The sequence below is a fragment of the Siniperca chuatsi genome, linkage group LG6 (assembly GCF_020085105.1).
Source record: "Siniperca chuatsi isolate FFG_IHB_CAS linkage group LG6, ASM2008510v1, whole genome shotgun sequence".
Classification (NCBI taxonomy): Eukaryota; Metazoa; Chordata; class Actinopteri; order Centrarchiformes; family Sinipercidae; genus Siniperca; species Siniperca chuatsi.
In genome coordinates, this window is record NC_058047.1 from 2,826,224 (window position 1) to 2,840,139 (window position 13,916).

A 13,916-nucleotide genomic window follows, 5' to 3' on the forward strand; every position below is an offset into this window, starting at 1 on the left:
CTTCGACCCCAACAACAACCACTGCTCAAACAACAAGAACTGCTGCCCCAACAACAAGAACTGCTGTCCCAATGACAATTACCGCCACCCCAGCAACAACAACCACTGTCCCGATGACAACCGCTGCCCCAACAACAACCACTGTCCCGATGACAACCGCTGCCCCAGCAACAACCATTGTCCGGACAACAACATCTGCCACCCCAACCACAACAACTGCTGCCCCGACAACAACATTTGCTACCCTGACAACAACAACCACCTCCCCAACGACAACAACAACCACTGCCCCTGCAACAACACCCACTGTCCCAATAACAACTTCGACCCCAACAACAACCACTGCTCGAACAACAACAACTACTGTCCCAACAACAACTACAACCACCTCCGCCACAACGACAAACACTGCTGTCCCAATGACAATTACCGCCACCCCAGCAAAACAACCACCGTCCCTGCAACAACAACCACTGTCCTGATGACAACCGCTGCCCCAACAACAACCACTGTCCTGATGACAACCGCTGCCCCAACGACAACTGCCGCCTTGACAACAACAACCGTCACCCCGACAACAACAACTGCTGCCGTGACAACAACAACCGTCGCCCCGACAGCAACCACTACCCCGACGACAACAATCACCGCCCTGATGACAAACACTGCTGCCCCAACAGCAACTGCTGCCCCGATAACGACATCTGCTACCCTGACAACTACAACCAACTCTGCCCCAATAACAACCACCTCCCCAACGACAACAACAACCACTGCCCCTGCAACAACACCCACTGTCCCAATGACAACTTCCACCCCAACAACAACCACTGCTCGAACAACAACTACAACAACCACTGCCCCGACGATTAACACTGCTGCCCCGGCAACAACATCTGCTACCCCGACAACTGCTACAACCACCTCTGTCCCAAAGACAACAACCACCCAGACAATAACAACTACTAGAGCGACGACAAACACTGCTGCCCCAGCAACAACAACCATTGTCCCGACAACAACAGCTGCCCCAGCAACAACCATTGTCCGGACAACAACATCTGCCACCCCAACCACAACAACTGCTGCCCCAATGACAACCAATTCCCCGCCGACCACCACAACCACTGCCCCGACAATAACAACCGCTGCCCTGATGACAACAACCGTTTCCCCAACGACAATAACTGCTTCCCCGACAACTACAACCACTGCACTGATGAAAACAACTGCTGCCCCAATGACAACAACCACCACCACCACAGCAACACAATCAGTCACAACTACAACTGCCAGTGACGCCTGCTGTATCAGACTGGGTATGATCCATCTGCTGCTCGCACTCCTTATATTTACCCTCAGTTAGAAGACACAGAAAAAGCAGGGAAAAAGCAGGGACGAAGAACTGTAAGGCTACCAGAAGGACTCTGAAAGGACCTTTTGAAGCCAGGATTTGGGTTTACTGTTCACTGCCATCTTCAGTTAGCAGTTACAGGGGCTAGAAAATCCGAATGTAGGAAAAAATTATTTTTCTATGGGATTGAGGAATGGCGAGTAAGCTGGAGGGAAAAGTGACATGGTGATCAGCTGTGGTTGGTCTTTTCTATTAATTTTTGTAGATGTAGCAGAACAAATTGTAGTCTAGTTTAAACATGTGCAAAATGGACTGTAAATACAGTTTTGGTGGTGGTTGAGTGAGAAAGAATTTCATGTCATTGTCACTGAATGCATTGTAAAATGAAACGTATCCACAGTTTAGTACACATTTGCTGCTGTGCTGACTGAAGAGTTTGGAAAAAGTGAACGTCATGTGTTTGTGTTTGATGTTTTCAGAATCAAGACGTTTCGGTCCATCAATTGTGAAAAAATTAACTGAATAGAACACTCCTGGAGTACAATGATTTTTGATTTTTCAGAGGTCCATCATTGTGTTAATAATAGAAAGTACAATGATTTAAAAATAGATTGTGTAGCAGTGGAAGTTCAAAAGAAGGTGTTGCGATGTTCTCACTGTCCTGGAGCCACTGAAGAAATCTAAAGGGTTAACCAAGACTCATTGGAACACAAACTAATATGAAGGCATATTGTATCAGGAATGTTTTTTAAAGCTCGGTTTTGACTTTACATGCAATTTGAGATGAGCTGTACAAGTCAAGATATAAATAAACCACAAAACATGCGTGGTCTCTCATGGGATGATTTGGAACTAGTCTGTGCTGCTTTCTGATAGAAAGAGATAATCTGCCCAACTGGGACAAGGACCTCATGTGTCATACTGCCTTTGTATCCGTAGGTGGTCAAGTGTATTAGTACAATCTGTCCCAGTGCTATATCACTTTAAGCTCCATTCCCTGAAATTGATTTTGATGATCCTGACATTTCCTGTGGCACCACCCTTACAAAAACATTTCCAGTTGCACACAAGGTATTCCATAATGTAACGATGCGACATCTTTTGACTCCATTGATGTCATGTCATCAAAGCGATGACTCATACATGCCACTGTTTTGTTCTGGCATTGACATCTACTTTACTTGTAAGGCTCTAATAATAGCCCCATAATAATTAAAAAAGGTACCATTGTATTATCTTGGGTGGCGAGTCTTTGTGTCAATATGCCTAACACCCCTAATGTAGGCCCTGAGTGTGGTGTATCATAATCACATGAGAACTGTTTTGCAGCTACTTGCTAATTATTTGTCAGGGTTGGTGCAAGCAGGGTAACAGGAATACAGGGGAAGGACCCAAATGCAGACAACTGAGGCAGAGGTAGTGCAGTTCTGTGTATTTATTCACACACAAGGTACACAAATTTACAAGATGGTGAGGCAGGCAAAGGTCAAATCAAAGTCCAACACAAGCAAACAAATCCAATTAGGAGCAGGCAGGTATCCAAAGTCCAATAAACAGGCAACAGGTCAAACACGCAGGTAAGGCATGCATAAATGGGCCCAAAACAAGCCGCACACTGCAACATAACATAATAAACTGACAAGGAACAATGAAGTGAACTGGTATATATGGTAAGTGGCTGATGAGGGACTAAGATGCAGGTGGGAAGATTGATTGGGATATATATATATATATATATATATATATAGGTGGGATAGATATATATATATATATATATATATATATATATATATATATATATATATATATATATATATATAGATTGGGATATATATATATATATATATATATATATATATATATATAAAAAAAAACTTTGACCTTCACCCTCCGCGGGTGGTCTCATCCTTCGAGCTCGGGTCCTCTACCAGAGGCCTGGGAGCTTGAGGGTTCTGCGCAGTATCTTTGCTGTTCCTAGTACTGCACTCTTCTGGACCGAGATGTCTGGTGTTCTTCCAGGGATCTGCTGTAGCCACTCCTCCAGTTTGGGGGTCACTGCCCCGAGCGCCCTGATGACCACGGGCACCACTGTCGCCTTCACCTTCCAGGCCTTCTCCAGCTCTTCTCTGAGCCCTTGGTACTTCTCTAGTTTCTCATGTTCCTTTTTCCTGATGTTGCCATCACTTGGTATTGCCACATCAACCACAACGGCTTTCGTCTGCTGTTTGTCCACCACCACGATGTCAGGCTGGTTCGCCATTACCATTCTGTCAGTCTGAATCTGGAAGTCCCACAGGATCTTGGCTTGGTCATTCTCTACCACCTTTAGGGGTGTTTCCCACTTTGACCTCGGGGTTTCCAGTCCATAGTGCAGATGTTCCTGTACACTATGCCAGCTACTTGGTTATGGCGCTCCATGTATGCTTTTCCTGCCAGCATCTTACACCCGACAAACCCGTGCTGGATTGTCTCAGGGGCCTCTTTGCACAGCCTACACCTTGGGTCTTGTCTGGTGTGGTAGATCTGGGCCTCTATTGCTCTGGTGCTCAGGGCCTGCTCCTGTGCAGCCATGATGAGTGCCTCTGTGCTGTCCAGCCCGCTCTAGCCATTGGTAGGACTTGTTGATATCAGCCACTTCAGTTATGTTCCGGTGGTACATCCCGTGTAGGGGTTTGTCCTCCCATGATGGTCCTTCTTCCAGCACGTCTTCCTCTGTTCCCCATTGCCTGAGACATTCCCTGAGCACGTCATCTGTTGGGGCCTTATCTTGGATGTACTTGTGGATCTTGGATGTTTCATCCTGGATAGTGGCTCTCACACTCACTAGTCCACGGCCGCCTTCCTTCACGGCTAGCGTACAGTCTCAGGGTGCTGGATTTGGGATGGAACCCTCCATGCATGGTGAGGAGCTTTCGCCTTAACGTCTGTGGTCTGTATCTCTTCCTTTGGCCACCTTATTATTCCCGCAGGGTATCTGATCACTGGCAGGGCATAGCTGTTTATTGCCTGGGCCTTGTTCTTGCCATTGAGCTGACTTCTTAGGACTTGCCTTACTCGTTGGAGGTATTTGGCCGTTGCCGTCTTCCTTGTTGCATCTTCGAGGTTGCCATTTGCCTGTGGTATTCCAAGGTACTTGTAACCATCCTCAATGTCTGCTATTGTTCCTTCTGGGAGTGAGACCCCTTCTGTGTGGACTACCTTCCCTCTCTTTGTCACCATTCGACTGCTCTTCTCAAGCCCGAATGACATCCCAATGTCAGAGCTGTAGATCCTGGTGGTGTGGATCAGTGAGTCGATGTCCCGCTCGCTCTTAGCGTATAGCTTGATGTCATCCATGTAGAGGAGGTGACTGATGGTGGCCCCGTTCCTGAGTCGGTATCCATAGCCAGTCTTGTTGATTATTTGGCTGAGGGGGTTCAGACCTATGCAGAACAGCAGTGGGGACAGAGCATCTCCTTGGTATATGCCATATTTGATGGATACTTGTGCAAGTGGCTTGCCATTGGCCTCAAGGGTGGTTTTCCACAGCCTCATCGAGTTTGCAATGAAGTCTCTTAGAGTCCAGAATATATATTTATAGTCCTGAATATATATATACTCATATATATACTCATTTTGTTTGACAAAATGTTCATGCCAAGCAGGCTTTGTTTGTTTTCCTTCTGTTTTCTTCTGTGTCCTCTCCAGGTCCTAACAAGGTGATTGGCTTGCATATGTGCCATGCAGCTTTGCTGCTTATTGGGCAACCTATACTGTGTGTCGGACAGCGTGGCCAGCAACACTGGAGCCTCTCAGGGGACTGTCCTCTCTCCCTTCCTCTTCACCATCTACACCACGGACTTCAGCTACCACACAAAGTCCTGCCACCTTCAGAAGTTTTCTGATGACTCTGCTATGGTGGGATGTATCAGCGGTGGCGATGAGACGGAGTACAGGGCTGTGGTGGGGAACTTTGTCTCATGTTGTGAGCAGAACCATCTGCAGCTCAATGCGACAAAGTCTAAGGAGCTGATTGTGGATCTACGGAGGGCCAAGGCACCAGCGACCCCGGTTTCCATCCAGGGGGTCAGTGTGGACATTGTTGAAGACTACAAGTACCTGGGAGTACACTTGGGGATAACAAACTGGACTGGACCAAGAACACGCAAGCTGTTTACAGGAAGGGCCAGAGCCGCGTCTATTTTCTGAGGAGGCTGAGGTCCTTCAACATCTGCTGGACAATGCTGAGGATGTTCTAGGAGTCCGTGGTGGCCAGTGCTATCCTGTATGCTGTTGCATGCTGGGGCAGCAGGCTGAGGGTAGTGGACGCCAACAGGCTCAACAAACTGATCCGTAAGGCCGGTGACATTGTGGGGGTGGAGCTGGACTCTCTGGCGGTGGTGTCAGAGAGGAGGATGCTGACCAAACTACATGCCATCTTGGACAGTGTCTCTCTCTCCCACTCCATGACGTGCTGGTCAAACAAAGTAGTACCTTCAGCGGAAGACTCATCCCCCCCAAAAAGCACCACAGAGCGCCACAGGAAGTCATTCCTGCCTGTGGCCATCAAACTCTTTAACTCCTCCCTCTAAGTGTTAGTCTGTATGACCCTAGGTCACTAAACTAGACATTGATCATTAACATCTCTGCCATACTTGAATAATTGTGCAATATTCTGTGTACTACTCCCGTGCAATATTTAGTTTTCCCATGTTAGTTTTTCCTATTTATTGACACTGATATTATATACCTCCATTACTGCTGTGCAATATCTTAATAATCTCAATAAGCTACACTTAACTCGACAGTACATGCACCACTGCTTATTACTTATTACTTATTTTATTACATTGTATTATACTGTATCATAATCATCATCCACCGGTAAACCCACTTGGTACTTCACACTTATTTTATCTTATACTTACACCCACCTGGTACTTAATTTATTTTCTGACCTGTTTTTTAGTGTATTATATTTTTTGCTAGTACTTTCTCCTGTGTGCCGTGACGTAAAGGCGAGCTACTGTAACAAAGTTTCCCTTCGGGGATCAATAAAGTGTTTCTGATTCTGAACCAATTCTGAAGCTGGCCAATTGTTATGCTAGCTATAAAAGAGGCCTGCCAGAGGAGGTCTTGGGTAGGCTCTTTGATGCTGTTTATGTGACTGGTTTGTGTATGAGCAAACTTGGAAATGTTGTAAAGAGAGTTATATGTAAAGATGTTGTATGTTAGTAAATTTAGGTTACCCTGTACATTTTTTAACTCATGTAGTTTTCAGTCTGTTTAGAAACACTAGGTTTAGTGGTTGGTGCCATCTCTGTATTTTTTTATTATTATTATTATTTTTTTTTTAGTTCTTGTTGTAGATAAGACAGTTGAGCCGTTTTGTTTGTACGTTTGTTTCTAGAGGTAGCTACGGCTGGTTTTGTTGAATTGTTCCACCTCATTCTGTTTGGCACAACCTACCCTGTCCCATCCTCTCCCATACTTTGAAAACCTTTTTTATAGTGTGTTCATGGTATTTTGTTGTAAAGAAATCACTTTATGACTGCCACTTTGACTTGATTGCTTTGTTGTGTTGTCTTTGTTCATTTTTAGAGATGTAACAAAATATGTAATTATAATAACAGAAATCCGAAAAGTCCAGTCAACACTAATTAAACGCTATAAAGCAGATGAATATCTATTGTATTTAATCATGTTTTACAGCTGAGGTCTCTGAGACCCCAAACAGAAGTAATGCATCATTTTCTGTTGCAGGGTTCTGAAATACATCCTCAGTTCAAAATCATGGCTCATAAATTTAGAAAGTCATGAAGTATCTAGTTGATAAAACAATGTTAACGATACTTTTTGAGCTGTTAAGAGGGCCGGGGTCTTTTTCACCAAATCTTAGTTTCCTAGCAGCCCAGTATCAAACGGCCCAGTACCAGTCTGGTTGGGAACGACTGCTCTGTTTATTCATATGCTTTTTACATGAACTTGCATCTTGCCATATCTATTGACAAAATATTCTTTCAGTGGCTGTATGCTATTATAGCTACAGTGCCTAGTGCCAATAACAGTTTGTCAGTGGGAAGGTGTATAGGTTTACTTCAACAGGGAGCAGAAAGGGAAATATGTTTGAAACACAGAATGAGGACTTTTCAAGAAAGCACAGACATTTGTGATCTGAAAATGTCTATTAAATAAAACCGTGTAAGATAAACTCAGTAGCAAGGTATTGCTCTCATCACAGTAAAGGTTTATTCCACAAATCAGAATGAATAAAAAACCAAACACATAATCCACGTGACTAACAAATAGGGGAACAGGAGCTCTTTAAGTTAAAGCTGCAGTTTCACATGTTATACACCTGATTTAAAACTTGACATGGACTTTAAAAACAGTGGTGTTTCATCAGTGCCTTTAGAAAGCAAGTAAAATTTGCTTTCGCTATGTGACGGTTTATACTAACAAGGTCAGATTGTACAAGCAGAACACGTGTTCAGTTCATCCCTTTGGTTCATGTACCAATAAATTTAAATCTCATACTCCAGAACACTGTGTAGTAAAGGGTCTGTTAACAGGAGGTTAAAGTTCTTCTTTCTTCTTTAGGATTATCTGCCGCACCATTTCAGCTATTTTGGGTCGGATTTCTTTGACAGGAACTTTTGGTCCCCATGCATCCACCACTTTGCCATTTACATCAATTAGATACTTCCAGAAATTCCAGTCAGGCTCCTTTCCAGAAGACTCTGCAGAGAATGAGAGAAGAAAATGAAGTAAGAGCCTTCGCGATTTAAAATTCTTTCAAACAATAGTGTTTTTTCCATTTGGCCTCTTACCCAGAAACACTTCCACCTTTCTTTCTTCCCTTCTTCCTAATGCTTTTCTATTCATTCTTTCTGTTTTTAAGGGTTATATAAAACTGTGATTAGTGAGCTATGGAATTTAGCACTGCTACAGCGGAGGGGACAAAACTTCTACTAAAACTTTGAGTTTGCTGATGGCGGAGAGTGAAAATGAACAGGGGGGGAACTTCTTCCTTTATTTCATTGTTACCCTTTTCTCATTTATTCTGCCTTTACATTTTTACCTTCATTCTTAGTTCCTTCCCCCATTTTTTTTCTTCACTCAACTTTTTTTTTCTCAACTCAAGTGTTCAGTTTTAGGAAATCTCACTTTTTGTCAACCCCGCCTTCCCCCCAGCAGAGTTGACCAGTACAAATAAAATCTTCCCCTGTGGTTAACACTGTAATATATAATAATAGTATATAATTTCAGTATCAAATATACAGTATGTACAGTCCATATTCTGTTATCCATTTCCCTAACCCTATTCATTTGTAATTTCTGAATATCTAGCATTTTCCTTATAATGATGTGATCCACCAGGTTCCACTGAGTTAATTACGGTAGAAACCTGGTCGTCTTTCAGGCTCATTTGCTTAATAAAGAAAACATCTCCATGCGATACAAGAACAAACTTACACCAGTTCATCAACAACATCACATCTCACTCACCAACCAGATACTTGTAGACATTGTTGGCTCCAGTTCCGACAACAGCGATTTTACTGAACAAAGGGAAGGAGACTCCGTAGACTCTGCGAACAAAGCTGTCAATCTCCTTGTCGCTGCCGGGCTCCTGCTGCCCAAACTGGTTGCAGGGGAAGGCCAGCACATTGAAGTGATACGGCCCAAAGTCCCGCTGGAGCTGCTGCAGGTCTTTGTAGTGTTCCTCAGTGAAGCCACACTCACTGGCTACATTCACCACCAGGGACACCTAAAGCCACAGGAACACACTGTGAAAACACTGCAGTAACGGTTCTGACAGTCACCCAACAGCAATCAGCAGCAACTGGGAGACTGTTAACAGCTGTCCACATCCCTGAATGAGAGCAGATGTACAGAACATGCTCTGTGCACATCATCTGTTAGCTTGTGTTTATCTCACATATGACTATATGTGAAAGGAAGGGCAGAATATGTTTTCTATTCTGATACCAGGGCCGATCTTTAATCTCCACATCTTAACCTCCTAATCATTTCTCCATCAGATACTATGATCAATTTCCTCCTGATTCTTTGGACCTTATTGGCTTGTAACATCTTATAAAAAAGCAGTGTCTAGTTAGGACCTCTTGTTTTGAGTCTACGAGTTGTTAGCAGTGACACCAAGAGACTTCTCTAAACTTCTCACACGGTTCATTTAAATAACTCGTGGTTTCATTCCTGCTCCTTCAAAATGCATATATCTTGTCCATGTATCTTATCTTTGGAGGGGCCCCAGATTGAGAACCACTGGACTAAACTACCAAACTGTATACAAGTTAAAACTAGCCCCACCTCTGCAGCTACAACAGTAAAATGCTAATTATGCACTGCATCAGTATTAACAATCTAATAATGTCAGATAGAATTATTTCAGTCACAGGGGCAAAACGAGTACTTTTGCTGTATTTTTACATTTTTGTGTTGGTACTTTTACTTGAGTAAAGGATCTGAATACTTCTTCCACCACTGCTTAAACTGCTATTCAGTTGCTCTTTAATCGATTGAGTGTTTCGACTTTAAAATGAGAAGAAATTCCAATCACAAGTTCATGAGTCCAAATGTCTTGTTTTGTTTTAACAACCCAACAATATTCAATTTACAATGATATAAAACAGAAAAAGCAGCATATCTTCACTATGTGGAAGCTGGAGCCAGAGAAAAATTGCTATGTTTGCTTGAAAAATTACAATTAATCAACATTATCAACATTTTTGTTGATACATTTTCTGTTGGACTGATTGACAAATCATTTCAAAAAACTAGATCACATGTAACTATTTAAACTGCGATTCAGACAAAAAAGTTCAGTTTTCCATCCAGAATCAGAGGTCGTATGTCTGATCAGATCAACGCTTTTGTTGTTTACCTTTTTTTTATCTTAGGTGTTAGTGAAGTGGTCATGGACGGACCTGTACGGAGTCACAGCATAGAAACAGACGAGTATGTCAGTGCAGGTTAATACATGTTACAGCTTCATGCTTCAGCTCACAGGCAATAAGGAAGAGGACAGACAAGAAGCGCTTCACTGCAAAAGTAAGCACATGCGTTCTTTGATTAATTATCCCTCAGTCGGACCGCAGCCTGACAGTTTCATCTAGTGCTGACATCTAGTGTCACGATGAAGCAGTTCCAAGTGTGATGCATCTGAAAACCTCATGGAGTTATGTACATTACAGATCCTAAACAGAATCCAAATCCTTCACAACCACAATGGCGGCAATGTCCTTAAAACAACAACAGTACACTATATATGAAATGTCTGAAACACTGTGAGTAACTAGGTATAGTAATTGTGAGAATTTGGAAACATCTGAGAAAAAGATCTTAACTGGGGACATTGGGATATTTTAAAGTTTAGGGGAGCATCCTTTGAAGCTCCGTTTAAGAGGACTAATTAAGGGAAACTACACAAGGTCTGGTCTTAATCTTTTATTCATATATAAATGTATTTGTATTTAAACAAGATTTATTTAAAAAAAATGTCAGGTAGGAAAATGTAGTCTTTATAATATAAAGTACATTTTTCCTACTACAGTCATACAAACACTGTGCTGCCCACACATTTCAAAGTTTCTTTCTTCTGTTCTACTTTGCTGTCATGTGATGTCTTTTGGTAAGAACTGTGTTGAAACGTGACTGGCTAATTGCAATAAAGAACAGCAATCATAAGTAGAAACCTACCTGCAAATAAAACCATGTGTGGTCCGTCTCATTTAATGACCATCTTAATACAATCTGCACTAGTTACAGGTAGTGAGTGCTGGATCGGTCTATTGTAGGCAGATTAAGGCTAATCCGGTCTAGTGATCCCTACCTTTTTTCTTTTTTTAATGAAAACTCTATGAAGCTGCTGCAGCTGCAGGGGCTCTGTAGGCCTCTTGCCACGTAGGCTAGCGGGGCTACATGCCGGGACATCCCGAGCAGGCTGCAGTCAAGCTGATCCGCAGCAGGACTATGTTAGAAATCTACAACCCAAATGTTATGTGGGAGAAGTAAAAGAAAAATTATAAAAAAAATAACATGCACATGCAACATTCATTCATGCAACCGGCTGACATGCAGAGAGACACTAACATCACCGATATATACTGTAAGATTGAGCTGTTCAGACCCAGACTTACCGAACCCCGGTATTTTTCCAGGGACACTAACTTCCCCCTGCTGTTCACTACTTTAAAAGTATAAAAGTCTTTCTGTTTGCTCTCAGTGAGGCTGAATAAAGTCAGTAACACGGTGAGCGCTCCAGGAAGCATCTTTACAGTCAAACTGCCAACGCAACAGCTGAAACTGGGAAACTTCTTCACGGTCCTGCGGAGCTCCTGCGTCCCGGCTGTCAAGTTACAGACAGGAAGGACGACACTTCCTGCACCGGCCGCCACTTACAAAATAAAAGCCTTGCTGACGAATTTGTGTTGCAGAGCTGCAATGTCTAAAGTCAAAATATTTCTTTTGTCATAAATTACGTCATGATAAGTCAAAAGTAAAAAAAAAAGGCTTACTGAGATAACATCTCTGCAATACTTGACATAATTGTGCAATATTCTGTGTTAATACTGCTGTGCTATATACTCTTCTCAGTTTAAAATTCCCTATTTATTGATATTTATTCATACTTCTATTACTGCTGTGCAATATCCTCCGTCTCATTATAATCTTAATAAGCTACACTTAACTTAACAGTTCATGCACTATTTATACCGTATTATTATCATCAACCGGTAAATCCACTTTGTACTTCACACTTATTTTATTTTATTTTATACTTATACCCACTTCGTACTTAATTTATTATCTGACCTGTATTATAGTGTATTATATATTTTTTTGCTTAGTACTTCTCTTCCTGTGTGCACTGACGTGACAGTGAGCTGCTGTAGCAAAAGAGTTTCCCCTCAGGGATCAATAAAGCATTTCTGATTCTGATAATAAATATACAAAATATTACTCTAAAATAAATAATTCAGAAATTGGAGATACCGAATAAAAATTTTGAAAGTACATTTTTTAAAAGTAGAAACTAAATAATTCCAAAATTTGATGTATTAAGTCAAAAATCATTATGATTTGTGAATATCCCTATTTTTTTATACAGCATGCTCTACACATTGATATTCTTTTCTTTCATTTTGTTTTCTTGTTGAAATGCAATTATAAAACACATTGAATTGTTTTATTTTATCAACTTATTTAAATTTTTCTGTATTTTTTCATTTGTCATTGTTATTTATATTTTAATGAGTGAGTCCCCACACATTTATGTTTTGTCATAATTATAAGAGTATAGGTCAAAATTTAATTTTCACTCAGTTTCTTAGATTTTTAACTCACTATATCATAATTATGACCTACCACGAGTATTTTTATGATTCAAACTTTTCATCAGCCTTATTGTTTTTGTTTTGTAGTAAAATTAGTTCATTATTGTAGTTTATTTGTCAGGGATAATGACCACTGATTAACAGCAAAATAGTACATGAACCAGAGTTATCCTAGAAGGCTAAAGCTTTTCATTTGTTGGATGATGACTGCCGTTTAACTTTAAATGGCAGACTGAAATGAAAATATAATAGAATTTCATTGCCCACAGAAAAGCTAAAAAAATGTAAAAGCCAGTAAATGGCTGTGAGTCCTTTTCATCACAAGCAGTGAGGGACACTTTTGGTGGTTTTCTGGACTTAATGTGTGCTCTACTGCAGATGAGGAGTCTCGAGCTTTTATTCTGAAGATGTATTGAATAGAGAAGAACTGGAACAAAAACTTTTCCACCTCTCACTCTCAGCTCATTAGGCAAATGAGCCATGGCCTACTTTTTTTTCTAGAATAAAACAAATGAACACAAGCCAAAAATACAGAACAAAACCTAAACTCTCCTCCTCTGTAAGAAGTTTTCACAAACTGGGTCTCATTTGTGTGGGAATGTAGGCTATGTCACATTCCTAACCAGAGAATAATCACACACTTGAGACGAGATATATTTTGGTTGTATTTTATGTTCTGAAATTTAGTTTTGGTTTGAGTGAATGGCCTACATACTGTATGCCAAAATAAACAAATTACCTCATGAAGTGGCTCACAGAGTGTCCTTTATTTTTTTTGTTGCATTGCAATACCCAGTATCCAGATTATTTTTTGTGTCAAGAAATGTTAGTTATATTCTTTATAGACAAACCAACGGGGGGAAAAAACGATGAAGAAAATAACTGCATTATCTGGTGGCTAATTTACTTGAAGAATGTATCCAAGTAGAACACCATGCAAAATATCCCTAATTTTGGGTCACTACGAACTGATGTTTTGTATTTAAAATGTGTTAACTTGTAAAACTGTTTTTTTTATCCCGTTTTCTCTATCTGTAATTATTTGTATTTTATTATTTAATGTCCCTGTCCTTTTCTGATGAAACGTTTATATTTTTAAGAAAGAAAAAAAAAGAGACGACACGACAAAAAAAAATAAATTAAAAAATAAATAAAAAGTGTTCGGGATAGTACAGTAGTTTCCGAGCGGTATTTGAACGCAGCGCGTTACACGCCCCTCTTCG

At 41.1% G+C, this 13,916-nt stretch overlaps 1 protein-coding gene across 1 annotated transcript; it reads right to left on the bottom strand.

Annotated features, from left to right (window-relative positions):
• Nucleotides 1-7,559: 7,559 nt before the first annotated feature.
• Nucleotides 7,560-11,723, bottom strand: gpx7 (glutathione peroxidase 7). The gene is made up of 3 exons (XM_044199344.1): nucleotides 11,497-11,723; nucleotides 8,843-9,104; nucleotides 7,560-8,073 (listed from the first exon to the last, which is right to left on the bottom strand). Exons 1-3 carry the CDS (start codon nucleotides 11,626-11,628, stop codon nucleotides 7,910-7,912), a joined length of 558 nt encoding a protein of 185 aa, XP_044055279.1. The 5' UTR covers nucleotides 11,629-11,723; the 3' UTR covers nucleotides 7,560-7,909.
• Nucleotides 11,724-13,916: the final 2,193 nt, after the last annotated feature.

Excerpts from the sequence above, each read along its gene's own strand:
- gpx7 (XM_044199344.1), bottom strand. The coding sequence starts at position 11,628 with ATGCTTCCTGGAGCGCTCACCGTGTTACTGACTTTATTCAGCCTCACT. Across the intron at positions 9,105-11,496 it reads TGGAAAAATACCGGGGTTCG|GTGTCCCTGGTGGTGAATGT; the intron begins GTAAGTCTGGGT and ends CTGTGGCTTTAG. Across the intron at positions 8,074-8,842 it reads TGTCTACAAGTATCTGGTTG|AGTCTTCTGGAAAGGAGCCT; the intron begins GTGAGTGAGATG and ends CATTCTCTGCAG.